The sequence below is a fragment of the Salvelinus fontinalis genome, chromosome 3, assembly GCF_029448725.1.
Source record: "Salvelinus fontinalis isolate EN_2023a chromosome 3, ASM2944872v1, whole genome shotgun sequence".
In the NCBI taxonomy this organism is placed as follows: domain Eukaryota; kingdom Metazoa; phylum Chordata; class Actinopteri; order Salmoniformes; family Salmonidae; genus Salvelinus; species Salvelinus fontinalis.
This window is the reverse complement of record NC_074667.1, coordinates 59,243,298-59,269,705: the sequence shown is the minus strand read 5'-3', so window position 1 is coordinate 59,269,705 and position 26,408 is coordinate 59,243,298. Positions and strand designations below refer to the sequence as shown.

General features: G+C 43.9%; 1 protein-coding gene across 1 annotated transcript in view; it reads right to left on the bottom strand.

Moving 5' to 3' along the window:
- The window catches only part of LOC129851218 (BOS complex subunit NOMO1-like), a 38,478-nt gene extending 12,128 nt beyond the window's left edge, over positions 1 to 26,350 (bottom strand). The window contains 36 exon segments of the mRNA XM_055917609.1: positions 357 to 658; positions 1,041 to 1,136; positions 1,229 to 1,292; positions 1,471 to 1,558; positions 5,186 to 5,322; positions 5,633 to 5,764; positions 6,125 to 6,266; positions 6,594 to 6,771; positions 6,898 to 7,048; positions 7,243 to 7,348; positions 7,496 to 7,585; positions 7,873 to 8,010; positions 8,414 to 8,566; positions 8,807 to 8,879; positions 9,125 to 9,231; positions 9,648 to 9,748; positions 9,832 to 9,877; positions 10,804 to 10,893; positions 11,596 to 11,754; positions 11,757 to 11,835; positions 13,308 to 13,501; positions 13,690 to 13,768; positions 13,955 to 14,110; positions 14,414 to 14,544; positions 17,376 to 17,559; positions 17,634 to 17,731; positions 18,921 to 19,035; positions 19,289 to 19,434; positions 21,331 to 21,507; positions 21,791 to 21,938; positions 22,142 to 22,287; positions 22,417 to 22,502; positions 23,297 to 23,452; positions 23,752 to 23,900; positions 25,442 to 25,709; positions 26,217 to 26,350. Coding sequence (XP_055773584.1) covers positions 357 to 658; positions 1,041 to 1,136; positions 1,229 to 1,292; positions 1,471 to 1,558; positions 5,186 to 5,322; positions 5,633 to 5,764; positions 6,125 to 6,266; positions 6,594 to 6,771; positions 6,898 to 7,048; positions 7,243 to 7,348; positions 7,496 to 7,585; positions 7,873 to 8,010; positions 8,414 to 8,566; positions 8,807 to 8,879; positions 9,125 to 9,231; positions 9,648 to 9,748; positions 9,832 to 9,877; positions 10,804 to 10,893; positions 11,596 to 11,754; positions 11,757 to 11,835; positions 13,308 to 13,501; positions 13,690 to 13,768; positions 13,955 to 14,110; positions 14,414 to 14,544; positions 17,376 to 17,559; positions 17,634 to 17,731; positions 18,921 to 19,035; positions 19,289 to 19,434; positions 21,331 to 21,507; positions 21,791 to 21,938; positions 22,142 to 22,287; positions 22,417 to 22,502; positions 23,297 to 23,452; positions 23,752 to 23,900; positions 25,442 to 25,709; positions 26,217 to 26,232 — 4,681 coding nt within the window. The 5' untranslated portion in view covers positions 26,233 to 26,350.
- Positions 26,351 to 26,408: the final 58 nt, after the last annotated feature.

Sequence of the window (26,408 nt, the reverse complement as noted above, 5' to 3'; positions counted from 1 at the left end):
CCCTAGAGCTATCAACCGCGAGCCATCTTAAAATCTGCACAGACAAACCAATCGCCTTGTACACACTATGTTCCGCCCCTGTTTACACACATCTGCTAACCTGCCATGTAGACAAGAGGTTGTACTTTCTATAAAAGCGGAGAGCCAACTCTGTTCGTTGGGATTTTAACTCTGCACTGTTGACTGATCCATTTTTTGCAAATCTTTTTAAATATAATTGTTGTTTGAAGAATCTACAGTCTCTATTCCCTACACACCACACAGAGAGATATGCAGACAGACACCACAGACCAAACACACACACAAAGACAATAACATACACAAAAGAACAGGATAACAAGGAAGTGAACTCTGACCTCCAGTGATAGTAGCCTCAATCTCCGGCGGATAGAAGAGAAGCTCCTTGGAGGAGGGAGTCACAGTGATCCTCTCCCCAGCCCTGGCCCAGTAAGAAAATTCATAGTGAAAGGGGCTGGTGAGCTCATCAGCTCTCTCTTGGATGGGGGGCTGACTGTCACCACCATCCTCAGCCTCTTGGGCACGTCTCTCCCTCTCCTGGCGCCGCAGCTCGATCTCTTGCAGCTGCTGCTCCTGTCTCTGCTCCTCCAGGCTTCTCAGAGGGCCTAGGACCAGAGCTGGCTCAGACTCTATGGAGGATCTGATGGAGGACACATAAAGTGTTTAGGTTAGTACAGCAGAACCAGACTATGGACGACCTACAGGAGGAACACAGTGATAGTCATTTTTTGTTGTTGTCATATTTAGAAAAACAATCAAGTAATTCATGTTTAAACCCTAATTCTGGAAATGCATGCAAAACTGTACTGTGCTATCTAAATAGGTGGTTGAATCAAATTATGCACACAGATTCACCCCTTTGAGTTCAACGTACATTCTGTATACAGTAATGCTCTGCAAATCTTACACACAATTTCAGATATTCATCTAACAAACAATGACAATGCCATCAGTCCACATTTTGCCAGGTTGTTTGGACATGGTAGAGTGATAGCAGGCCTATAGAGGTGACAGGGACTAACCTGATGGTGACCGTGACATCCAGGATCTTATCAGTGGTGATTAGGCCAGTCATGTGATGTCTCACTGCAGTCAGGGTCAGGATAGTGGGGGCTGACCTGAAGGAGACATTTAGACAAGTAGAGTCATTCACTTTGGTGGGGCTATATAAAAGGAAAACATAGAAATTGATCCAATAGAACAACCTTACGTGTCGTAGGTATAATAGTCCTGTTCGAATTGGTGGCAAGATCGAGGAGTCACTTTGTACACACCTGGCAAAGGCAAGATTAGATGATTAATAAGCATATATATTTTACTCATGTATCTACCAGTAACCTATATTAACCTAGGTTAGTCTCATAAAGACACATTATATTTTTCAAAGAGAGATCTTTCAGTAAGGATATTGAAGAGAATCGAAGACAAGTAAAAAGAAGGAGTTTCTCCCACCAGGCTTGGAGAGACAGAAGCGGTTGACCCCCTTGGAGAGGTTATAGACGCCAACGTTCTCCGGCTTGCTGCCATCCTGGAAGAACTCCTGCCAAGACACATACACAATCATTTAGACTTTCACACCAGCAACCACAATTATGTAAAATAACGTAGGAGCCATTTAAGAACCATTATGCTGGAACTAGTCACTCCTACTCTTCTTATCAGAGCAGCTGTCCATCAGTATGTGGACAGCTGCTCGTCGAGCGTCTCATTCCAAAATCATGGGCATTAATATGGAGTTGGTCCCCCCCATTGCTGCTACAAAAGCCTTCCACTCTTCTGGGAAGGCTTTCCACTAGATGTTGGAACATTGCTGCGGGACTTGCTTCCATTCAGCCACAAGAGCATTAGTGAGGTCGGGCACTGATGTTGGGCGATTAGGCCTAGCTGCCAGTCAGCGTTCCAATTCATCCCAAAGGTGTTCGATGGGATTGAGGTCAGGGCCCTGTGCAGGCTGTCAAGTTCTTCCACACCGATCTCGCCAAACCATTTCTGTATGGACCTCGCTTTGAGCACGGGGGCATTGTCATGCTGAAACAGCAAAGGGCCTTCCCCAAACTGTTGCCACAAAGTTAGAAGCACAGAATCATCTAGAATGTCTTTGTATGCTGAATCGTTAACATTTCCCTTCACTGGAATTAAGGGACCAAGCCCAAACCATGAAAAACAGCCCCAGACCATTATTCCTCCTCCACCAAACTTTACAGTTGGCACTATGCGTTGGGGCAGGTAGCGTTCTCCTAGCATCCGCCAAACCCAGATACATCCGTCGGACTGTCAGATGGTGAAGCGTGATTTATCACTCCAGAGAACACGTTTCCACTGCTCCAAAGGCCAATTTCCACTGCTCCAAAGCTCACCACAGCTTTACACCACTCCAGTCAACTCTCGTCATTGCACAAGGAGATCTTAGGCTTGTGTGCGGCTGCTCGGCCATGGAAACCCATATCATGACGCTCCCGACGAACATTTATTGTGCTGACGTTGATTCCAGAGGCACTTTGGAACTCAGTAGTGAGTGCTTAAACCGAGGACAGATTTAAAAGGGCTACGCGCAGCAGGACTCTGCGGTCTCGTTCTGTGAGCTTGTGTGGCCTACCACTTCGTGGCTGAGCCGTTGTTGCTCCTAGACGTTTCCACTTCACAATAACAGGACTTACATGCGGACTAGTCCGCGGGTGCATGTTGTTTTTGTTCATCCACACAAGACACGATAAGGACATGCAGGTTGAAATATCAAAACAAACTCAAAACCAACTATATTAATTTGGAGACAGGTCGAAACACATGAAACATTCATGGCAATTTAGTTAGCTAGCTTGCTGTTGCTAGCTAATTTCTCCTGGGATATAAACAATGGGTTGTAATTTTACTTGAAACGCACAAGGTCATCTACTCCGACAATTAATCCACAGATAAAAAAGGGTAAACCGATCTCCTCAGGCTTCTTCTTCGGACTTTATATAGCGTCTGGCAACCAACTTAAGGTGCATTACCACCACCACCACCAACTGGACTGGAGTGTGGACCTCAGTTCGTCTTTCAATCACCCACATTTGGTATATGCTCCTAAAAACCAATGAGGAGATGGGAGAGGCGGGACTTGCAGCACGTCAAGCTTCACAAAAAGAACCAAGTTCTATTTTAGCACCTGTCTACGCAGACGCTCGTTAACGCGCGCAAGCAGCGTGGGTGCATTGATTGAATAACGTGTACATTTATTTTGTAACGCATACGACGTGGGCGGTGTGGTCAGCATGTTACAGTTGACCGGGGCAACTCTAGCAGGACAGATTTGGACAAACTGACTTGTTGTGCCACGTTGAAAGTCACTGAGCTCTTCAGTAAGGCCAATGTTTGGCTGTGTGCTCGATTTTACACACCGGTCAGCAACGGGTGTGGCTGAAATAACCAAATCCACTGATTTACAGGGGTTTCCAAATTAGAGGTTGACCGTTTAAATCGGAATGGCCGATTAATCGGGGCCGATTTCAAGTTTTCATAACAATCGGCAATCGGTATTTTTTTTTTTAAAACACCTTTATTTAATCTTTATTTAACTAGGCAAGTCAGTTAAGAACACATTCTTATTTTCAATGACGGCCTAGGGCAGAACGACAGATTTTTAACCTTGTCAGCTCGGGGGATCCAATATTGCAACCTTACAGTTAACTAGTCCAATGCTCTAACACCTGATTACATTGAACTCCACGAGGAGCCTGCCTGTTAGCGAATGCAGTAAGCTAAGGTAAGTTGCTAGCTAGCATTAAACTTATCTTATAAAAAACAATCAATCAATGACTGTCATTGCTCCAATGTGTACCTAACCATAAACATCAATGCCTTTCTTAAAATCAATACACAAGTATATATTCTTAAACCTGCATATTTAGCTAAAAGAAATCCAGGTTAGCAGGCAATATTAACTAGGGAAATTGTGTCACTTCTCTTGCGTTCATTGCACGCAGAGTCAGGGTATATGCAACAGTTTGGGCAGCCTGGCTCTTTGCGAACTAATTTGCCAGAATTGTACGTAATTATGACATAACATTGAAGGTTGTGCAATGTAACAGGAATATTTAGACTCATGGATGCCACCTGTTAGATAAAATACGGAACGGAATAAACGTTTTGTTTTCGAGGTGATAGTTTCCGGATTAGTCAAAGGTATATGGTTTAAAGAGAAATAGTCGACGCGTTATAATTCCTGTAATAACTTGCGGTTGAATTTGAAAGGGGTCCCTTCGTTATTTTACCGTTCATGTCTTCCATAGAGAATGTCTTGATCTACTTCAAATAAGGTCTGTGTTTCGTGCAGGCTTAAACCGCCTTGACGTTTTGATACCCGTGTAAATCTCACTAGGATAAGGTAACGTTTGTCAAAATGTTTTTATAAATCCACTCTACAATTTTTTTTAATCTTCGCTTATAATTAGCCAATATTGATCAGAGTTACCTTGTCCTATGGATATCTACACAGTTATAAAATTGGCACAGTGATTTAAGCCTACACGAAACACAGACCTTATTTTAAGTGAATCTAAAAATATCCTATGGAATAAATGAAGGAACCGCATTTCAGATTTTGCTAGGTGTCATGGGAATTATGACTCGCACTTTGGTTGTCAATTCTTACCATGCCCATTATTAAAATAGGATTTCCTGCATATAGAAATTAAAGTTTTTGTTTTCAACATTCATCACAGGTAACTTAAACTCTATTTTTATTCAAACAGTTGAGAGCATTTGTCTCCTAAGCAGACTCTTCAGTATCATTGTCCCTTCAGAGCTGTGTGCGTGTGTGTGTATTTATGTATTATATTAAGTTAAAATAAGTGTTCATTGTTCATTCAGTATTGTTGCAATTGTCATTATTACAAAAATGTGTGTGTATGATATATATATATATAATAATAAAAAATATTTGTTTAAATAAATCGTCATCTGCTTTTTTTGTCCTCCAATAATTGGTATCGGTATTGAAAAATCATAATCGGTCGACCTCTAGTCCAAATACATACTTTCGGCCGTGTAGTGTATAGCAAGCATAAACAGAAATACACGCAGGAACACATAACAGTACACATGCACACAACTACACATATGAACAAACCTAAAGACACACTCTCTCTGTCCCCTACACACAGACCTCCCCTGTGTTACTACTGACCAGGGTGATGGCGTGGGACAGGGAGCAGCGGAGGATGTAGCCTATCTGTCTGAGCTCTACTCCCAGCACGTCAGAGTCCAGCACCTCCACCTCCACTGACTTGAGCTTCCAGCACCACTCCTCATGGGAGATACTCACTGGGAGGGAGGAGAGCAGAGAGTCAGAAAGTCAGTCATTGCTACAATGTTGACATAAGGACAATACATGCATAACCTAGCCTGAGAGACTGGAGTACAGCCTGGCTTTAGTGTATGGATTTCTTCTCTTACAACATTGACCATCCTATAACATACTTGTTCAGTAGACACATAACAGAAGAAAATGAGGAGCTACTAAAAAGACATTGTCCAAAAATACATTTTTGTTTTCCATAGTAACATTATTTCTTTTTTTAAATATATTTTAAATACCTTTTGCCCCAATGGACACGACCCAGGAGGTCCGTACCTTTGTATTTGCCAGGCAGGACGTTGTCAAAGGAGATTTCCAAGGTGTCACCGCTCCCTGAGAGGAGCACGCTCCTCCTCTCCCCCTGACGACTCACCGGCTGCAGGGTCACCGACAGGTCATCACAGTTCGCTGGGGGTCAAGAGGTCAAAGGTTATTCAAAGTGGTAAAGCCGTGAAAATGAGACCGTCGCTGATTGGCTAACGAGGATGCTAGGACTAATAGAGTATTCAGATTGACTGTTTTAAGTGTTTGTCCTGACAATGACCCAGTTAGGCATCAAAACACACTCAGTCTGTCTAATAGAAAAGCACTTTTAACCATGACTGTTTTCATTCAACAGAAAATGCGCCCTACTGTTCCCTGTTGAATAAGAGTTACTTCTCCCTAAGGGTTTATCGTTAACCTTGAATTATTCCTACTTGACATCTAAACAGAAAATGTTCAGAGTGAGTCATAGACTAAATGGGGAGAGCTCCAGGGCAGGTTTACCCAGACAGTAGACCCTGCCCGAGACGGAGGCCATGAACTGGGTGAAGAGGAGGTCGGAGAGGGGCCTGTCCACCAGGGAGACCTCCAGAGCAGCAGGCTGCAGGGCCAGGCCAGCCTTCACCTCCGCCTCAGGAAGAGACACCTGCAGGGAAGGATGGAAGAGAGGGTGAAACGTTAGCCTAAGTACAGCCAAGGTAAATGGAAAAATCCTGTTTGGTTGTATTTTGAGGGTAACATCCATAAGAGCTGATCTCATGTAAATAGGACTGGAAGTAGGATGAAGTTGCCCATAGACACTGATCATAGATCACTTTAGTATGCTTTCTTCACCCTTATAGGGATATGATTCAGAGCAGCTAAGCTGATCCTAGATAAGGGCCTACGGGCAACTTCCCTCAATACAACCAAAGCCACCAAAACACAGACAATTCATCTCATAGTCAGAACAAGCTGTATTTATGTAACGTACGGCAACACTGTAGTCTCCAGGTTTGGCATAGAAACAGAAGGCCCCCTGCTGGTCTGAGTCGGTGGTGCGGGTGGCGGTGTTGTCCTGTCCCAGGGTAGTCAGGGTCACCTTGTAACGCCCCTGCTGCTTCAGGCCCTCTGGCAGGTGGGTGATAGCGATCTGACCACACACGCTGAATCTGGAGAGGGGGATGAGAATGACATTTATAATGCTTCAACAGAACAACTACGTAGCCGTTATGTCAGATGTATGTTATGATTATAGATGGAGGCATCAATAGGACACATTGAAAGTCAAAACTCACCCAGCAGTGATGATGTCAGGGAGTTGAGGCGTGTTGGGAGCTATCTTCACCGTGATTGGCTCAAAAAACATGAGGTCCTTGTGCGTGCGGAGGGTGTAGGTACCGGTGGTCATATTCTCCAGGCGGTAGGAGCCGTCCTCTTTGGTCAGAACTGTTAGAGGGGAAGAAAGAGAGAGGGAGGAAAAGAGAGAGAGAAAGCAAGGGTTCGGCAGAAGGACAATCCCAACGCAAATGGACATAGCATTTCTCCACGTTAATCAAACAATGCCATCTCTGATATTTCTCCTCCAAATTTAAACACAGATAATAGAAGAGAAATGGGGTGGTGGATGTCACTATGGTTACCTTTGATCTGGTTGTTGAGGGTTACCGTGGCGTCAGGTACCCCTTCCCCCTCCAGGCTGTTGAGAACCCTGCCCGTCACAGAGAAACCCATGACACGGAAGATGGGCTACAGAGAGAAAGAGAGAAACACAAAACCCCCAGGGTAATGTACAGCACCATAACCACTGTTTATCACATGACACAAAGGCCAATGCTGTACGATTTTAACCCAGAAGTAATAGCCAAGCAGGAAGCTGGAGCACTGTAAACTTACCTCCAGCTTCAAGCTCTTGTGCTCCACCCTGAAGTCCATTCTGGAAGGCGCCACATCAAATGTGATCCTCTCTCCCCTGTAGAAGGGAATCTGAAACCAGACAAAGTACATAATACATTATTTTTGTATAGAGCCTGTATAGAGCCCTCCAGATTTTTGTACAGAGCCTTCCAGATCCCAAGGATATTTTACACATTAAAGACAACATAAGAACACCAACTGTGCTATATCAGCAACACACATTAACTGGGAGGGATATGTGCTGAATACATAGTCTTCAAAAGGCCCTTTTCAGAGCATTGTCTTAGCCCGGGGCTAATTTGCCATGGGATAAGTGCAGTGTGAACAACACAGGTGTATTGTGGCGGCCATCTTACTACAGTGTAATCTCCGCTGGCCAGTGAGGGGAAGGAGAAGATGCCGTCCTCTCGGGACAGGGCGCCACACAGGTAGACCAGGGAGTCATCTCCAGACTCGGCTCCATCCACTGGGGCTGTGTTACAGCCACTGATGTCCTGGGAAACACAAGAAATACACATATTAGAGGGATTTTTTTTTATTTATCTAGGTAAGTCAGTTAAGAACAAATTCTTATTTACAATGACGGCCTACACCGGACGGCGCAGGGCCAATTGTGCGCCGCCCTGTGGGACTCCCAATCACGGCCGGTTGTGATACAGTCTGGATGTAAGATAAGTACTACATATATTTGAAACTTGAGATTCCCGTTTTGGGTAAAAACTGTATGTATCCGTCTGGGTTACTAGATCATATTTTAACCATTCATGAAGTAAAATGCCCAGCTTCATAGACAGCCAACATTAAGGATAAAATATCACTGTAGTGTATCACAATATGTATAGAAATACAGCGGACTGGACACCACCGCTCTTTCAATTCAATACAAATATATTTGACCTCCTTCTTCACTGTGGCAGAGTAGAGGAGGAAGGTGACTTTTTTCATGGGCTCCCCATCACTCCGGACCTCCCCAGAGACATCGTACCCTCCCACCACCAGATGTTCTGCAGCCGCTGCATTGGCACTGGACACACGCACTGACGTAGCGCTCTGTGGAAAGACAACGCAAAATGATTGTGAATCATTTGGACGTTTTTGCTCAATTTTTTTTGATGCATAGTTTACACTGCCTGTACCGGTAATCACTTATGTTCTTATTCTGCTCGCTTATATTACTTGTGCAATATGATTGTTGAGTTCCAATTGCATCAAACTAAAATTGTGCCAATAACACCTACAGCTGCACTTTGAGATGGATTGAGATCATGAGCCATGCAGAAAGAAACTCACCTGCTCCAAGGTCCAAGATGGATGAGAAGCAATGATGTCATAATTTCCAGGAAGTACTTTGGTGAAGGTGTACCTGTGAAATGACCCAAAACATTCTGTGTTAGAAGCCTAGTGCTTGTACCACCCTCATGTATATTGTCCTGATACAAAACAACAGCGGATGTGTACAAAAACATTAGCATTGATATGAATGGCTTGAGTTGCCAGTACTGAAAGAAAAGCCAGTGTGTGTGGAAGTTTGTTTGTGTTGTAAGGGGTAGTTATATTGCCTTGTAGTTTAAAGTAATGCTGTTAAGAGATTGAGGAGCGGTCCCTTACTTTCCTCCAGGCTGAGTGAGCACAGTCTGCAGCTTTTCTCCTGTTCCCTCCCTGGTCAGGCTGATCTCCACCCCAGCTGGGCCCAGGAGTTGGCCTTTACTTAGCACCTGGGACATACACAACACATTAACGTCACATCAAAGTAAACAACTATTTCAGAAATGCACATACTGTAGATCCGGTAAATACTAACACTAAACAACCATTCAAAAAAGTGTCAGATCTCTGTGCCATTCTGTTTAGTCAGTAAATAGTGATGTATTAAGTCTTTGGGGGGGTGGAACGTAGTCTAGTGGTTAAGCGCGTTGGGCCAGTAACAGGAAGGTCGCTGGTTTGAATCCCCGGGCCGATTAGATAAACAAATATGTTGATGTGCCCTTGAGCAAGACACTTAACCCTAATTGCTCTAGTAAGTCGCCCTGGATAAGAGCATCTACTAAATGACTAAAATGTAAATGTATTTTAGCCAGCACCATCCCCACAATGGTTAGGCCAAGGCTTATTGAAGAAGAGTTCCTCTCACCGTTCCAGAGACAGAGAAGCCAGTGAAGACAAAGTTGATGTCCTGCTCCTTGGTGCAGATATCATTGACCCCGTCCACATAGAGGTCCACACTGGTGGGCTCTGCAAAAACACAGACAGAGTGTTATGTTACAGCACTGCTGGCAATACACAAGAGGTACAAATACACATGAAATTCTCCTTACCAAAGCTCCACCCAAGAGGAGGCTCAATCTTCAACACAAAGTCTCCCTGTAAATAAGAGAGTCAAATATTAGCAGAACTGCCTCTATGAATCAGTGTGGAAGACTCCTCTCTCGTCTCTAAAATGTAGGCTCTAAGTCCCATCACAAGTCAAACTGTTGAATAAACTTAATTTGAACGTACTTTGCCTGTTGTCCACTGATTTTGTCCCTATAAAAAGGAGGTAATCTGAGACATAATATCCACAGAGTTGTGTTATTAACCCGACTTTCAGTACGCTGGTCTGTGTGTCTGTTTGTATTTTCAATGCTGACTCAATTCACATGCGACGCTGCACAATATGTCAACAATGGGCGAGTTTAACCAAAGCACAGACTGAACTGTGTCCCACACAATCAGCTGGCAAATTTCACAAGCACTTTCAGCTGATTGCGAGGTAACTGTGCTTTGGTCAACAACATTTAGCTACATTCGGCTATTGTTTGCACATTGTGCATCACGTGAAATGCATCAGGAGGTGGGAAATATAAGCAACAGAACCGCTGCCGCAAAAAGTCGGTTAAACAGCACTTTCCTGTGGCTACCGTATTTCCACCTGATACCGCCAAAAGAACCAATAGCATGGATAACTGGTAAAGTACGATTAAATATAATTGTATTCAACATTCTGTCTTGTAGAATACTGCGTCTTATTTTACAGCGACTTCTTTCAGACTGATATCCATAAAGTAACCAGGAAAACAGTCTGATGTTTAGACAAACCAATGCCATAGTACTACTAATATTGCATTTTCATATGTATCAATACCACAGGAGGCTGGTGGGAGAAGCTATAGGACGGGCTCATTGTAATGCCTGGAATCTAATAAATGAAACGGTATCAAACGTATAGAAACCACGTTTGTTCCATGTATTATTACATTCCAGCCCTTACAATGAGGCCGCCTGCCTACTCTGATCAATACATTCATTACCTTGTCATAGAGGGGAATCATAAAGTATCCATTGATGGGAGCACAGTCGGTCTGATATTTCAAAGACCCTTGTTTGGTGTACACTTTAATCTGTGAGAGACAAGAAAGACGATGTGTATTTAGCAATGCACAAACAGAACCAAAAGGCAAAAGCATGATTTCATGCAATGCATGCTGGACAGTACTATAGGCTTTTGCAGTCAAGTAGCTAGTTAGCTAACGTGAATGACTTGCACAGGCAGTCATTAGGGTGAGGGTGGTCCAGTCTGAGATGATTTGACTAAATAGTAATCCTATTATTATAAATGGTGTGTGTATGGTGCAATACCTCGTCAGTACAGTGGGGTTTAAGTGGGCTGGCAACTAGCTAGGTTAACTTTAGCATGCTAGCTAACGTTAGCTAGCCAGTGCGTAAACTACCATTCGCTCAAGAGTTTTAAATGTAGAAAGGGCTTAAAATCAGTGAAACACATTTAGTTACTTTTAAATAGCTGCAGGTTATTGCGTTTCTGATGTGTTTTGTACGGATAGCTAGTTAGTACAATGCTATGTTAACTAGTTAGCTAACAAGTTCTGAATTTCGACATGGTTGTGCACGAGAATCCAGCAACATAGATCAGAGATAGCTCGTGAGATTAGTGTGGCTCGTCATACAGAGTTAGCTATATCATCTTACTAGCCATCTTGGGGCTAACGTTATTTCATTCAAACTCAACTGTCATTTCACCACTCAAGACCACAAGCAATATTCTGTCTCCGCCTACTAAGGTAGTAGGCCGTCTCTGCACTAACCTCGATCAGCGAGTAGTTGATTTCAACGTCGGATTTCACGAACCCTCCGCAGGCCACCACAATGTCATCAGCTGACACTGTAATAAACTGGCAGCAGAAGATTCCAAATAATATCCAGAACACTGCCATGTCTGCTGGTTCCGTTAATCCGATCTTTCGCCAGAAGATTTTTCTGGACAACCGAATTGACAGTGCACGCTGCCTCCGGTTCCGTACGCTGCGCTGTTGAAGGAGCAGTAGCTAGCTATTCTGGAGGTGTCGACACCTGCTGGTGCGGAGGTGACATATATTAAGTATGTACTTTGAAAATGTTGGGTGCCTATTCAAATATGAACAGAATCTTGTATTTTGGGTTTCCCTACTGAACAAATTAAACAAGTTAAATTCACACAAAGTATGACAAGAAATAACATACGTTTTAAATACTTGCATTATTTATTTTCCTTTTCCAGCCACAATTCAATAAGCAATAAGGCCTGAGGGGGTGGGGTATATGGCCAATATACCACGAACCCCTGAGGTGCCTTATTGCTATTATAAACTGTTTACCAAAGTAATTAGAGCAGTAAAAATACATTGTTTGTCAAACCCGTGGTATACGGTCTGCTATACCACAGCTGTCAGCCAATCAGCATTCAGGGCTTGAACCACCCAGTTTATAACAATGAATAACACACAGATTTTGGAATTATACAACTTTTGCCAAAATTACATCTTACTAGTTGATTCAAATGTAACAGTTCACTCATAAACAAAGGTTTGCAATGGATAAAAAAACGCCTCCCCTTTATGGAGAACTGGCAGTGGAGACAGAGTACAGTAAAAAAGTATTAGTTCAGTTTGGTATGTAGCGGAAGTTGGGACAGTAGATCTCAAATACATTTTGAAATGTTAAATCCCATGCAGCTTGTCATGGTTATTAAAAGTTAATACTTAGAGGGAGAAAAATAATAGTAATAGAAATACTAAACAAGAGATTATAAACAAGAATATGTTTACACAAATCAATACAGTATACCTTTAAAAGATAAACAAGAAAGGTCACATTTAAAGTGCAAGAAGAATGCTTAGTGTTTCTAGGCGTTCAAGTGGAACAATATGGGATCAGCTTTGATTTGATTTTTTTTTATTACTTTACTCAGAAGGGCAATTCAAAGCGTTATAGTGGTTATTGTCATAATAAGGGTCCTTCTTGGAAGGAAAAAGGTAATAGTCAGAATTATCATCATGACATCACATATAGTAAAGTGGTATAGTGGTAGGCTACATATAGTAAACAACAAAAAGGACAAGATATTCTCCACAAAAGGCAGTAAATAGCTATTTTGCCAGATTTGAGTTCAAACTATTGGTCCAATATTGTAAAACAGTGCTTGTTAAACGTTTGAACATTCACAGATCTCCACATGCGTTGGATCAAAACCAAAGAGCCTTGATAGGCAAAGCTAATCCTCCAGTTGCATAGTGTTCCTCAAATCTAGTGTCTGCCAGTGGTACGGCTGGTTTCCTGGACACAGATCGAGCCTGGTCCTGGACTAAAAAGCTATTTTAATGGAGATTTTCCATTGAGCATGCATTTTAGTCCAGGTCTAGACTTAATATATTTCTGGGAAGCCAGCCCCTATAGTGTCTGCAAGTAATAGTGTTTAGACAGCCAGTTACAAGTAATATTAAGAGCCCTGAGTTTTTTTGGTCAGGTAAAACTCAAGGACCTAATCCTAGCAATTCAGACATGAGTAGCAGAGTCCGGGGGTGGCTGGACCAGGAAGACCCCAGAGTTGGAGCGGTAGCTGGGGCTGACTCTGTCTGAGGAGTGGGACTGGAATCCCGAACCTGTGGATCTAATAGCACAGGTCCTCTGGGCCTGACACAGCTTCTGGATCAGGAAACGCTTGTCTCGCCCATCCTGGCCAAACAGGGAGAAGAGGAGGGTTAGTGCCTAAATTAACCCTATAACAACATTATACCAGATAACTAGGACCTAGATTTTTTTCTGGTCAGGAAAATAATCCTGTCCCTACAGCTAACTCCTATGAAGCTACTGTACAGTATAGAGTTGTGCAGCCATGTAGACTGGTTACTGTAGCTACTCACCATGACTAGCTGTTCCCTCAGTTGGTTGATCACTCGCTTGTGCGCTCCAGCTAGAGCAATGACATAAAACATGGCCAGGCTGAGGGAGGAAAGACACAACGGTTAACAAAGCAGAATTTTGATAGCCCTTTGTGACGTGTTGATGAAAAGAGGGTTTTATAAATATATTTGATTGATTGATTGGCTGAAACCACAATCTATCGGCCTGGATATCAAATGACAATGAACCGTAGACAGGAGTGATATCATTGGCCGGAACCCGTACCATGTGATGACAAAGAGGGAGACGGCGAAGGCCTCAGAGGAGATGGCCAGGAGGAACGTGCGTGCTCCTGCAGGCAGCTGGGACACCGTCCGGGGGAGCACCTCCCAGGATGTGGTGTAGTTAACGAAGGGACCACAGGCCTGGGAACAGCTGATCCTGATAAGGGAGAAACGGGAGGGTAAGTTTATGTCCCCAACAACTGATCTAGGAGCAGATTGATACTATTTTCACACTATGGTGCCAAGCCAAACTGTACTGTGCTGACTCAAATATTTTCCTTTCCAGTCCAGTTTCAGCAACAGTACAGCAGTACAGCTAAGCTAAGCTCAGTTAGGCTCAGCAGTATGAAAAGGGTATGAGATTGGTGCATGGTGAGTTTCAGTGCAATTAGCCATATTGATGGTTATCTATGGAAATAAAGATGCATGCATGCTAGGCTAACTGCAGCCATGTACTCACTGTGCAATGCCAATGGTGACAGGTATACAGGCCAGTGCCAGGCCAATCAGCAGCACAGCCAGGAAGAAGAAGTTGGAGCTGGAGGCTCGGAACGGACGGGTTGCCGGGCGGCAGTTATTCACCAGAGTCACCTGCAGGGTAGACAATACATACATTAATCAACATATTTGTGGGTGAGAATTCCCTTTCAGTCATTTCAGTCAACATAATACGCACAGGTATGGGATATTCATTTTCTCTATCAATTGGCTGAAGCAATTAGGATAAGGAAATATCCTGACCTACACTATTACCTATGTGGTACAGTATCGCTCAACTCAATCAGTTACCTATAGTATGTAACCAGAGGTTTAGACCCAGCTTAAACCATACGCTACAACCAAAAACACGAACAGTCATTCATATCAAATCAAATTTTATTTGTCACATACACATGGTTAGCAGATGTTAATGCGAGTGTAGCGAAATGCCTGTGCTTCTAGTTCCGACCATGCAGTAATATCTAACAAGTAATCTAACCTAACAATTTCACAACAACTACCTTATACATGTACATAAAAATATATGAATGAGTGATGGCCGAACGGCACAGGCAAGATGCAGTAGATGGCATAGAGTACAGTATAAACATATAAGATGAGTAATGTAGGGTATGTAAACATTATATGAAGTGGCATTGTTTAAAGTGGCTAGTGATACATTTATTACATCAAGATGGCAAGATGCAGTAGATGGTATCGAGTACAGTATATACATATGAGATGAGTAATGTAGGGTATGTAAACATATAAAAGTGGCATTGTTTAAAGTTGCTAGTGATACATTTATTATATCAATTTTTCCATTATTAAAGTGGCTAGAGTTGAGTCAGTATGTTGGCAGCAGCCACTCAATGTTAGTGATGGCTGTTTAACAGTCTGATGGCCTTGAGATAGAAGCTGTTTTTCAGTCTCTCGGTCCCTGCTTTGATGCACCTGTACTGACCTCGCCTTGTGGATGATAGCGGGGTGAACAGGCAGTGGTTCGGGTTGTTGTTGTCCTTGATGATCTTTTTGGCCTTCCTGTGACATCGGGTGTAGGTGTCCTGGAGGGCAGGTAGTTTGCCCCCGGTGATGCGTTGTGCAGACCTCACTACCCTCTGGAGAGCCTTACGGTTGTGGGCGGAGCAGTTGCCGTACCAGGCGGTGATACAGGATGCTCTCGATTGTGACAGGATGCTCTCGATTGTGCATCTGGAAAAGTTTGTGAGTGTTTCTGGTAACAAGCCAAATTTCTTCAGCCTCCTGAGGTTGAAGAGTCGCTGCTGCGCCTTCTTTACCACGCTGTCTGTGTGGGTGGACCATTTCAGTTTGTCCGTGATGTGTACACCGAGGAACTTAAAACTTTTGACCCTCTCCACTACTGTCCTGTCGATGTGTATAGGGGGATGCTCCCTCTGCTGTTTCCTGAAGTCCACAGTCATCTACTTTGTTTTGTTGACATTGAGTGTGAGGTTATTTTCCTGACACCACACTCCGAGTGCCCTCACCTCCTCCCTGTAGGCTGTCTCGTCGTTGTTGTTGGTAATCAAGCCCACTACTGTAGTGTCATCTGCAAACTTGATGATTGAGTTAGAGGCATGCATGGCCACGCAGTCATGGGTGAACAGGGAGTACAGGAGAGGGCTGAGCACGCACCCTTGTGGGGCCCCAGTGTTGAGGATCAGCGGGGTGGAGATGTTGTTACCTACCCTCAACACCTGGGGGCGGCCCGTCAGGAAGTCCAGGACCCAGTTGCACAGGGCGGGGTGGTCTCGAGCTTAATGACGAGTTTGGAGGGTACTATGGTGTTAAATGCTGAGCTGTAGTCGATGAATAGCATTCTTACATAGGTATTCCTCTTGTCCAGATGGGTTAGGGCAGTGTGACTGCGTCGTCTGTGGACCTATTGGGGCAGTAAGCAAATTGGAGTGGGTCTAGGATGTCAGGTAGGGTGGAGGTGATATGGTCCTTGACTAGTCTCTCAAAGCACTTCATGATGTCGGAAGTGAGTGCTACGGGGCGGTAGTCATTTAGCTCAGTTACCTTAGCTTTCTTGGGAACAGGAACAATGGTGGCCCTCTTGAAGCATGTGGGAACAGCAGACTGGGATAAGGATTGATTGAATATGTCCGTAAACACACCAGCCAGCTGGTCTGCGCATGCTCTGAGGACGCGGCTAGGGATGCCATCTGGGCCTGCAGCCTTGCGAGGGTTAATTCGTTTAAATGTTTTACTCACTTTGGCTGCAGTGAAGGAGAGCCCGCAGGTTTTGGTAGCAGGCCGTGTCAGTGGCACTGTATTGTCCTCAAAGCGAGCAAAGAAGTTGTTTAGTTTGTCTGAGAGCAAGACATCGTGGTCCGCGACGGGTCTGGTTTTTCTTTTGTAGTCCGTAATTGACTGTAGACCCTGCCACATACCTCTCGTGTCTGAGCCGTTGAATTGCGACTCTACTTTGTCTCTATACTGACGCTTAGCTTGTTTGATTGCCTTGCGGAGGGAATAGCTACACTGTTTATATTCGGTCATGTTTCCGGTCACCTTGCCCTGATTAAAAGCAGTGGTTCGCGCTTTCAGTTTTGCGCGAATGCTGCCATCAATCCACAATTTCTGGTTGGGGAATGTTTTAATAGACGCTGTGGGTACATCACCGATGCACTTGCTAATAAACTCGCTCACCGAATCAGCGTATTCATCAATGTTGTTGTTCGACGCTATGTGGAACATATCCCAGTCCACGTGATCGAAGCAATCTTGAAGCGTGGCATCCGATTGGTATGAACCAGCGTTGAACAGACCTGAGCACGGCTGCTTCCTGTTTTAGTTTCTGTACCTTCCTGATGCTTTTACTGTACTGTATTATATAGAACTACAATTATGGCCACCGGCCTACCTATCACAGTACATTGATACGGTCTAGTATTTCTATTTCTATGGTATGTTACCTTTTTGATGTAGAAGATGATGAAGTACTTGATGGTGCAGATGGCGGGCAGCAGGGGGCAGTAGAACGTCCCGATCCAGCAGATGGTCTGGCCGTACACAATCTCCAGGACGTTCTGGGGGATGGCAAACTCCTGTTGGCCCCACCACTTGGCCAGGCCACAGTCACAGTAGTCCACTATGAGTCTAGGGGAGGGAGAGGGAGAGAACCGTCAGAAGAGGAGAGGAGAGAAGAGGAGAGAAGAGAAAAGATGACTTACTTCCTAGGGAACTCCACAAAGACAGTGACGGCACCGATGATGATGAAATCGAAGATCATGAGTTTGTACATCTCCTGGCCCACGCGAGACTCCCAACACTATAGGCAGAGGCAGAATTATATGAGATCATAGTAACGTCCAATATTAATATGTACAGTACCAGTAAAAAGTTTGGACACACCTACTCATTCCAGAGATTTTCTTTATTTGTACTATTTTCTACATTGTAGAAAAATAGTGAAGACATCAAAACTATGAAATAACACATATGGAATCATGTAGTAACCAAAAAAGTGTTAAACAAATCTAAATATATTTTATATTTTAGTTTCTTCAAAGTAGCCACCCTTTGCCTTGATGACAGCTTTGCACACTCTTGGCATTCTCTCAACCAGCTTCATGAGATAGTAATTTCAATTAACAGGTGTGCCTTGTTAAAAGTTCATTTGTGGAATTTGTGGAATTTCTTTCCTTCTTAATGCGTTTGAGCCTATCAGTTGTGTTGTGACAAGGTAGGGGTGGTATACAGAAGATAGCCCTATTTGATAAAAGACCAAGTCCATATTATGGCAAGAACAGCCCAAATAAGCAAAGAGAAATGACAGTACATCACTACTTTAAGACATGAAGGTCAGTCAATACGGAACATTTCAAGAACTTTGAACGTTTCTTCAAGTGTAGTCGCAAAAACCATCAAGCACTATGATGAAACTGTCTCTCATGAGGACCGCCACAGGAAAAGAAGACCCAGAGTTACCTCTGCTGCAGAGGATAAGTTCATTATTAGAGTTACCAGCATCAGAAATTGCAGCCCAAATAAATGTTTCACAGAGTTCATGTAACAGACACCTCCAGGCTGTGTAAAGACTATTTGACCAAGAAGGAGAGTGATGGAGTGCTGCATCAGATAAGCTGGCCTCCACAATCACCCGACCTCAACCCAATTGAGATGAGTTGGACCGCAGAGTGGAGGAAAAGTAGCCAACAAGTGCTCAGCATATGTGGGAACGTCTTCAAGACTGTTGGAAAAGCATTCCAGGTGAAGCTGATTGAGATAATGCCAAGAAAGTGCAAAGCTGTCATCAAGGCAAAGGGTGGCTACTTTGAATAATCTAAAATCTAAAATATATTTTTGATTTGTTTAACACTTTTTGGTTGCATATGATTCCATATGTGTTACTTCATAGTTTTGATGTTTTCACTATTATTCTACAATGTAGAAAATAGTAAACATAAAGAAACTTGACTGGTATTGTATATCTACGGTAACCTTTGACCTCCACTCACCGGGTAAAGGATGTGGTTGTACCCGCAGACACAGTTGCCTTCCTGGCAAGAGGTGATCTGACCCCAGAGAGAGACGAGAAGCACACAGATACTGGTCAGGCGCATGAACACACACCTGTGGAAAGATTATGACATTACAAAGACATTACGTTGGTGTTAAAATGCAAAAATCTATTCATCCATACCAGGGTGCTACATCAGTATGCAAACTGTAATCGGTGTGAAACATCAAGAGCATCATTCATTGATTTTCACAGAAGAAAGTGCTTGGTTGCCAGGGTTGGGGTAAATTTCATATCAATTCAGGAAGTAAACTGAAAAATGTATTGACTGAATAGAAATAAAACAACCCCAGCCCTGTTGTTTACCTCATGAGAGTGAAGCGGATCTCAAAGGCGGGGGAGTAGTCTTCAAACTGGATGATGAGGGAGAAGATGAGGGGGGTGATAAAGTTGGCCAGGGTGATGACGATGGAAGGCAGATACTCATAGATCAGGTCCAGGATGAAGTTCACCTGTTATGACAACGCGTGTTTAAAGTCAAACAGAAAAGGCACATGCCATTAGGTATACAGTTCTGAGGAAGAGAGCATTCATTTCAATAGAACAGCCATTGTGCTCATCCCTCAACCTTTGAAATTGTTGAACGTGTCAGTGTCGTTCTGTGTTGATGTTTGTGTTTTTTGTAAAATCGATAAACATTTTTTTTTTAAACACAACCATTGTGCTCCCGAGTGACCAGTGGTCTAAGGCGCTGCATCTCAGTGCTACAGGCGTCACTACAGACCCTAGTTTGATCCTGGGCTGTATCACAACCAGCCGTGATTGGGAGTCCCATAGGATGGTGCACAATTGGCCCAGCGTCGTCTGGGTTAGGCCGTCATTGTAAATAAGAATTTGCTCTTAACTGACTTGTGTAGTTAAATTAAAAATTAAAAAATTGTGCTAAACCAGGGGTGTCAAACTAATTTTTCCCCGTGGGCCGCATTCGATCTCGTCAATGCTCCCTGACTGTCTAGTTTTCATTTCGATGACTTTTAGGATGCTGGAAAAATGTAGGTCCATTATCAATTCTACAGTTTAGATTTGGTTTTAGTCATTTCAATGACGATTAAGATCATTTTTTCCCCCGTTGGGAAAACTATTATAATAAAATGATATTTCAGTTTTTACTCAGACCAACCGTGTGCCGTATGTTTGACACACCTGTGCTAAACTTAGACATATGTATCAGATCTAAAATAAGCATATGTCTATTGGCCAGCTACCTACAGAGTCCATAAGGAGAGGCTGAGGACATCAGGGACAGCAAGGTGTGCTGAGGAGACTCCAGACCTGTCTCTGACCGACTCTCTGACCAACTATCCTCCCTGGCTGTGACCAAGATGCTCCTCCTCCATTCACGCTTCAACTCCCTTCATGTTGATCATTGATTTACATTTGTTTTCTTGAATGTGCTACTGCAATTCAGTTTTAAGCTTCCATTTACATTTAAGTCATTTAGCAGACGCTCTTATCCAGAGCGACTTACAAATTGGTGCATTCACCTTATGATATCCAGTGGAACAGCAACTTTACAATAGTGCATCTAAATCTTTTAAGGGGGGGGGGGGGGGGGGGGTTAGAAGGATTACTTTATCCTATCCTAGGTATTCCTTAAAGAGGTGGGGTTTCAGGTGTCTCCGGAAGGTGGTGATTGACTCCGCTGACCTGGCGTCGTGAGGGAGTTTGTTCCACCATTGGGGTGCCAGAGCAGTGAACAGTTTTGACTGGGCTGAGCGGGAACTGTACTTCCTCAGAGGTAGGGAGGCGAGCAGGCCAGAGGTGGATGAACGCAGTGCCCTTGTTTGGGTGTAGGGCCTGGTCAGAGCCTGAAGGTACGGAGGTGCCGTTCCCCTCACAGCTCCGTAGGCAAGCACCATGGTCTTGTAGCGGATGCGAGCTTCAACTGGAAGCCAGTGGAGAGAGCGGAGGAGCGGGGTGACGTGAGAGAACTTGGGAAGGTTGAACACCAGACGGGCTGCGGCGTTCTGGATGAGTTGTAGGAGTTTAATGGCACAGGCAGGGAGCCCAGTAGTACACATCATAGTAGTACACACCCAGTAGTACACTTCCATAGTACACATCAAATTAAACTAAACTAACGTTGCTGTTTAAAGGTTTATCACAATGTGATTTAAAAAGAATCCTCCACTACATGGGGCTCCCGAGTGGTATAGCGGTCTAAGGTACTGCCTCTCAGTGCTATAGGCGTCACTACAGACCCTGGTTCGAATCCAGGCTGTATCACATCTGGCCGTGACTGGGAGTCCCATAGGGTGGCGCACAATTGGCCCAGCGTCGTCCAGGTTTGGCCGGGGTAGGCCGTCATTGTAAATAAGAATATGTTCTTAACTGACTTGCCTAGTTACCTTAGTCATCTGTGCTTTCTGGGAGAAGTTGGTGGCTATGTAGATGGAGTAGAAGCAGGCAGCCAGTACAGCGATCACAAACAGATTCAGGATCAGTCGGATCAAGTAGATCCTACACTTCTCCTTCCGTGTCCTGTCTGCTATCTTCTGCTTGATGCGCTCCTCTTCCAGATCAGTCTGTTGACATAGAAAGGACAGAGGAATTAATATAGGATCTCCATTATATGCAGTTATAAGCACTTATACTGTATATATTAATAAATAAATAAACACAGCTCCTTCTGAAAGGAGTCGGTGAAAAGCGAGTGGTAAACAGAAGTGAACCAATACACTTCTGTTACATTATATGGCTGTAACTGGAATGTGTGAACTGAGGACTTCAATTCACTTTGTGTTGAATCACATTTCTCCCTGTTGTTTTGAGTCAACCTATACTATCGACTGACTACTGACACCTCACCTTCAGTTCATAAAGAAGACTGCTCCTCTTGAGCCTGGCTGCGCTGTCGTTGACAATACAGAAGTCCCAGCCGGCAAAGATCTTGTTGCAGAAGCTCTGGAAGCGATCCTCGTCCTGCACCAGTTTACGCTTGAAGCCAGTCGCAGACCTTTGGGGAACGATGAGAAATGCAGATTTGGAAATGGCTAAAAAACTGAAGTATTTCTATAACAGTATATGACTTGCATGACCATGAAAAACAATTGGACAGCATGTGCATGTTTGAGAAGATATGCCTTTTGAGGACCGTTTTATCCAAAAGACTAGTATAATTGACAAGTCTGAATAGAGTAAGATAGGGCACTTTTTTACCTTTTGACTATCCATATGAGACTGAGGAAGAGGTAGGCTATGGTGACCAGCAGGTAGGCCAGAGGCAGGTTGTAGGTGAACTTAGGAAAGTGAATGGTCTCTACCTTGTAGTAACCATAGAAGAGGTAGGTCTGCTCCAGAAAGCCCTTTAAGATGTGAAACAAACAAGGGAGTCATTCTCAGTCCCAGAACATCATCTACAGTGCTATGCAGGCGTACAATGAGTGACTGAATTAAATGAATAAGAGGGCGTGGTATATGAGGGTAGTCCGTACCGCCCCTGAGAGGAGGTCTGTGATGTACTGGTGGAAAACCACTAGGCCACGGCGAGAAGTGCTGGGGTAGTTACTGCACTCGAAGCCTGTGGTTCACAACAGAAGCAACAATATAATATTGGTAAGACATCTATCTCAAAGTCCATTAACATTAACAATGAATTTAAAAATATATATATCATAGATGAGATTAACAATACAACATTCATAGTCTAATGTAAAGATGACTGATGCTCTTGATGTTGCAGAAAGTTACTGACTACATGCCCCATATCTCTCCTCTCTAACTGAACCTTCATGACAACATGGTTGAATGTGGTGTTAATCTCTTACTGACCTACAGTTGACATAAATACTATATAATTAATGTACAGCAATGGAGGCTGCTGAGAGGAGGAAGGCTCATAATAATAGCTGGAACTGAGCGGATGGAATAGCACCAAACACATGGAAACCATGTATTTGATGTATTTGATACCATTACACACATTCTGCTCAAGCCATTGCCATGAGCCCGTCCTCCACAATTAAAGTGCCACCAACCTCCTGTGATGTACATGTAACTGCCAAAATAAAGGAAACACTTCAGCAAATGAGGGATGCAAAGTCTATTGAAAGCAGGTGCTTCCACACAGGTGTGGTTCCTGAGTTAATTCAGTAATTAACATCCCATCATGCTTAGAGTCATGTATAAAAACGCTTATTATTTTATTTATTATTTTATTTTTATTATTATTTTTAAGGCTAGAAGAAGTGACTTTGAAAGATTGGTCTCAAAGGAGCATAGGCGGTTTAAAGGGTCTGTGTGTTTCCTTTATCTTAACAGTTACATGTATAATATGGTCTACTTTACTCTATAACACGTAAAGGCCTGTGTTACCATCTACGTGGTTGAATGTGGTGTTCCCTGAGGCATGGGGGGCGGTGATGATGGGCAGAATGACGAAGCCGAACATGAGCAGGAACATGATGAAGTTGAGCAGCACCAGGAAACGCAGGAAGGAGAAGTAGGACAGGATCCCCGTGCCAAACATCCCTGTGATGGGACACAGAGAAGGGAAAGGATGAGTGATTTAGATACCATCCCGGATCTTAAAGCGATCAACATCTACACACTCATATCTTTCAATACTTTCAACAGAAGAAACACAAGTGAGCAAGAAAACTTTGAATTGCCCGATTTTCACCATCTCTGTGGACACTGCCTTTGTCCCTCACAAATCCAATTTTGAGCTTTGTTCGTGTAACTAAGCCTTTGACATAAATCATGTATTGATGCCAATATAAGTCAATTGGAGTAACAGGTTGTTTTGTCACTGGCATTCACTCTCTTACCCTCAATGACATGGATGTCTCCCCTCCAGAGCTCCAGGTTGTTGAGCATCTCAAACCCATCCTCCTTCAGTCTCCTCAGGGTCCGTCTGGTGCTCTGTCTCCACTGGCTCCAACTGCTCAGATCCTTGGCCTGCTCCAAACGCTGGTCCCTGTCAGATGATCAACCAATCAATATATTAAGCAATCAGTCAGTCAGTCAGTCAATGTTTACATACTAAGCATTTTTCAAGAATACTAACATCACACCAGAATCCACCAAGAGAGCTTTGACAAAGAGACTCAATATAGTGTCCACCATGAACATAACCATCTCTAGACCCAATCGTTATGCTCATGAAATTGTAGCCTACTTGTAGTGAATGTTGTGCTCTGTTATTGAATAAGGCTTGAGAATTGCCATATCTCTAGGAGAGATTCAGAGAGCATTCCTTCACTAATCCTGTAATGTCTCAAATTGATACGACAAAATGAAACACTGCCTGCAGAGCAATAACTATGCACTGCTGGCCCCTACAGTGAGTGAAGGCAATGAAGGCAGATAACCAATTACTTCCAACACAGTAAGACTCAGTTAAAAACATAAAAATCTCTGATGTCCTGTAACTTATACAGTTACATGGTATACAAATGTTATTACACAGTGCAACCCTTTTCATTTTATCATTTTAGCATTACTTCTGATGACCAGGTGGCGAATCGCATCTCTGCATGTCTGGCAGACATATCAGTGTGGATGACGGATCACCACCTCAAGCTGAACCTCGGCAAGACGGAGCTGCTCTTCCTCCCGGGGAAGGACTGCCCGTTCCATGATCTCGCCATCACGGTTGACAACTCCATTGTGTCCTCCTCCCAGAGCGCTAAGAACCTTGGCGTGATCCTGGACAACACCCTGTCATTCTCAACTAACATCAAGGCGGTGGCCCGTTCCTGTAGGTTCATGCTCTACAACATCCGCAGAGTACGACCCTGCCTCACACAGGAAGCGGCGCAGGTCCTAATCCAGGCACTTGTCATCTCCCGTCTGGATTACTGCAACTCGCTGTTGGCTGGGCTCCCTGCCTGTGCCATTAAACCCCTACAACTCATCCAGAACGCCGCAGCCCGTCTGGTGTTCAACCTTCCCAAGTTCTCTCACGTCACCCCGCTCCTCCGCTCTCTCCACTGGCTTCCAGTTGAAGCTCGCATCCGCTACAAGACCATGGTGCTTGCCTACGGAGCTGTGAGGGGAACGGCACCTCAGTACCTCCAGGCTCTGATCAGGCCCTACACCCAAACAAGGGCACTGCGTTCATCCACCTCTGGCCTGCTCGCCTCCCTACCACTGAGGAAGTACAGTTCCCGCTCAGCCCAGTCAAAACTGTTCGCTGCTCTGGCCCCCCAATGGTGGAACAAACTCCCTCACGACGCCAGGACAGCGGAGTCAATCACCACCTTCCGGAGACACCTGAAACCCCACCTCTTTAAGGAATACCTAGGATAGGATAAAGTAATCCTTCTGACCCCCCCCCCCCTTAAAAGATTTAGATGCACTGTTTGTAAAGTGGCTGTTCCACTGGATGTCATAAGGTGAACGCACCAATTTGTAAGTCGCTCTGGATAAGAGCGTCTGCTAAATGACTTAAATGTAATTACAATACAACATTTTACACCAGTATAACACTGCATGAAGACATATTAGCGATCTGACTTGTCTCTGCGTTTCTCCGCCATAGGTTTGGGAAGTTCCCTGACTGGTCTCTGTTGGGTCTGAGTCCTGTGTTTCTCCTCATGCTGTTTGGCCAATGTGGTCTGTCCCCATTTCCCACTGCTGGAGGAGCCCAGCCTGGTCCGTGAGCTGCCACGGCGCTTGGTACTGCCCGAGGCTGAGGGCTTTCTGCGGTACAGCAGAGACTGGTAGCTGGGGAGCTGGTCCAGTAGTGGGTTACGTGGTGCTCCCAGACGGTCATTGTGGAACACTATCAGAGAGAAATACAGGAGAAAAAAAAGTGTTTTGTGGAAGAGGCTCGGGGTTAAAGTTCGTAAAATGTGGGGTTTAAAGAGCAGTACTTGAATGCAATACACTGTATTGATATCATACTGTTGAACTCACTAACCTATGTGGCTGTGAATGCACAGGAAGTGGTGTAGCCATACAGTCATTGCAACAGACAGGTACATTTGAAAAAAATACAACAACCACACCTCAACAATTACAACTATCAAAACATATCTTCAGCAACCAAGTTACTGTTGCTATTTAATGTCATACAACTCAAAGAGTAAGGGAAGTTTTCTTTCAATAGCAACGATAATTAGCTCAGTTTTAGCTAAAAGTTAGATAGCTACCCGTTAGCTAGCTAACATTGGCTGGATAGCTTTTTAGCATTAGGAAAGTTTACCTGCCTTGTCTATCTAGATAACTGGCTACATTTACTAACTTACTTGCTGAGAAGGTCCATATGAAATTGAGTTTGCTTAGTTACCTGAGTCTCTCTCCATTTTCAGTTGTCCTCGTGCACGTCTAATATCAACGAAAGTTTAATGAACAACTTTGTTAGCTAACGAGCGTAGCTGGCAGACGTTGGCTGTCAGTCAGCTGAAGGAAAACAAAGCCGCATTCCCTTTCCTGAATCCCAAAGCGACGCAACTCTGGAGCTAGATGTATAAATACTAGA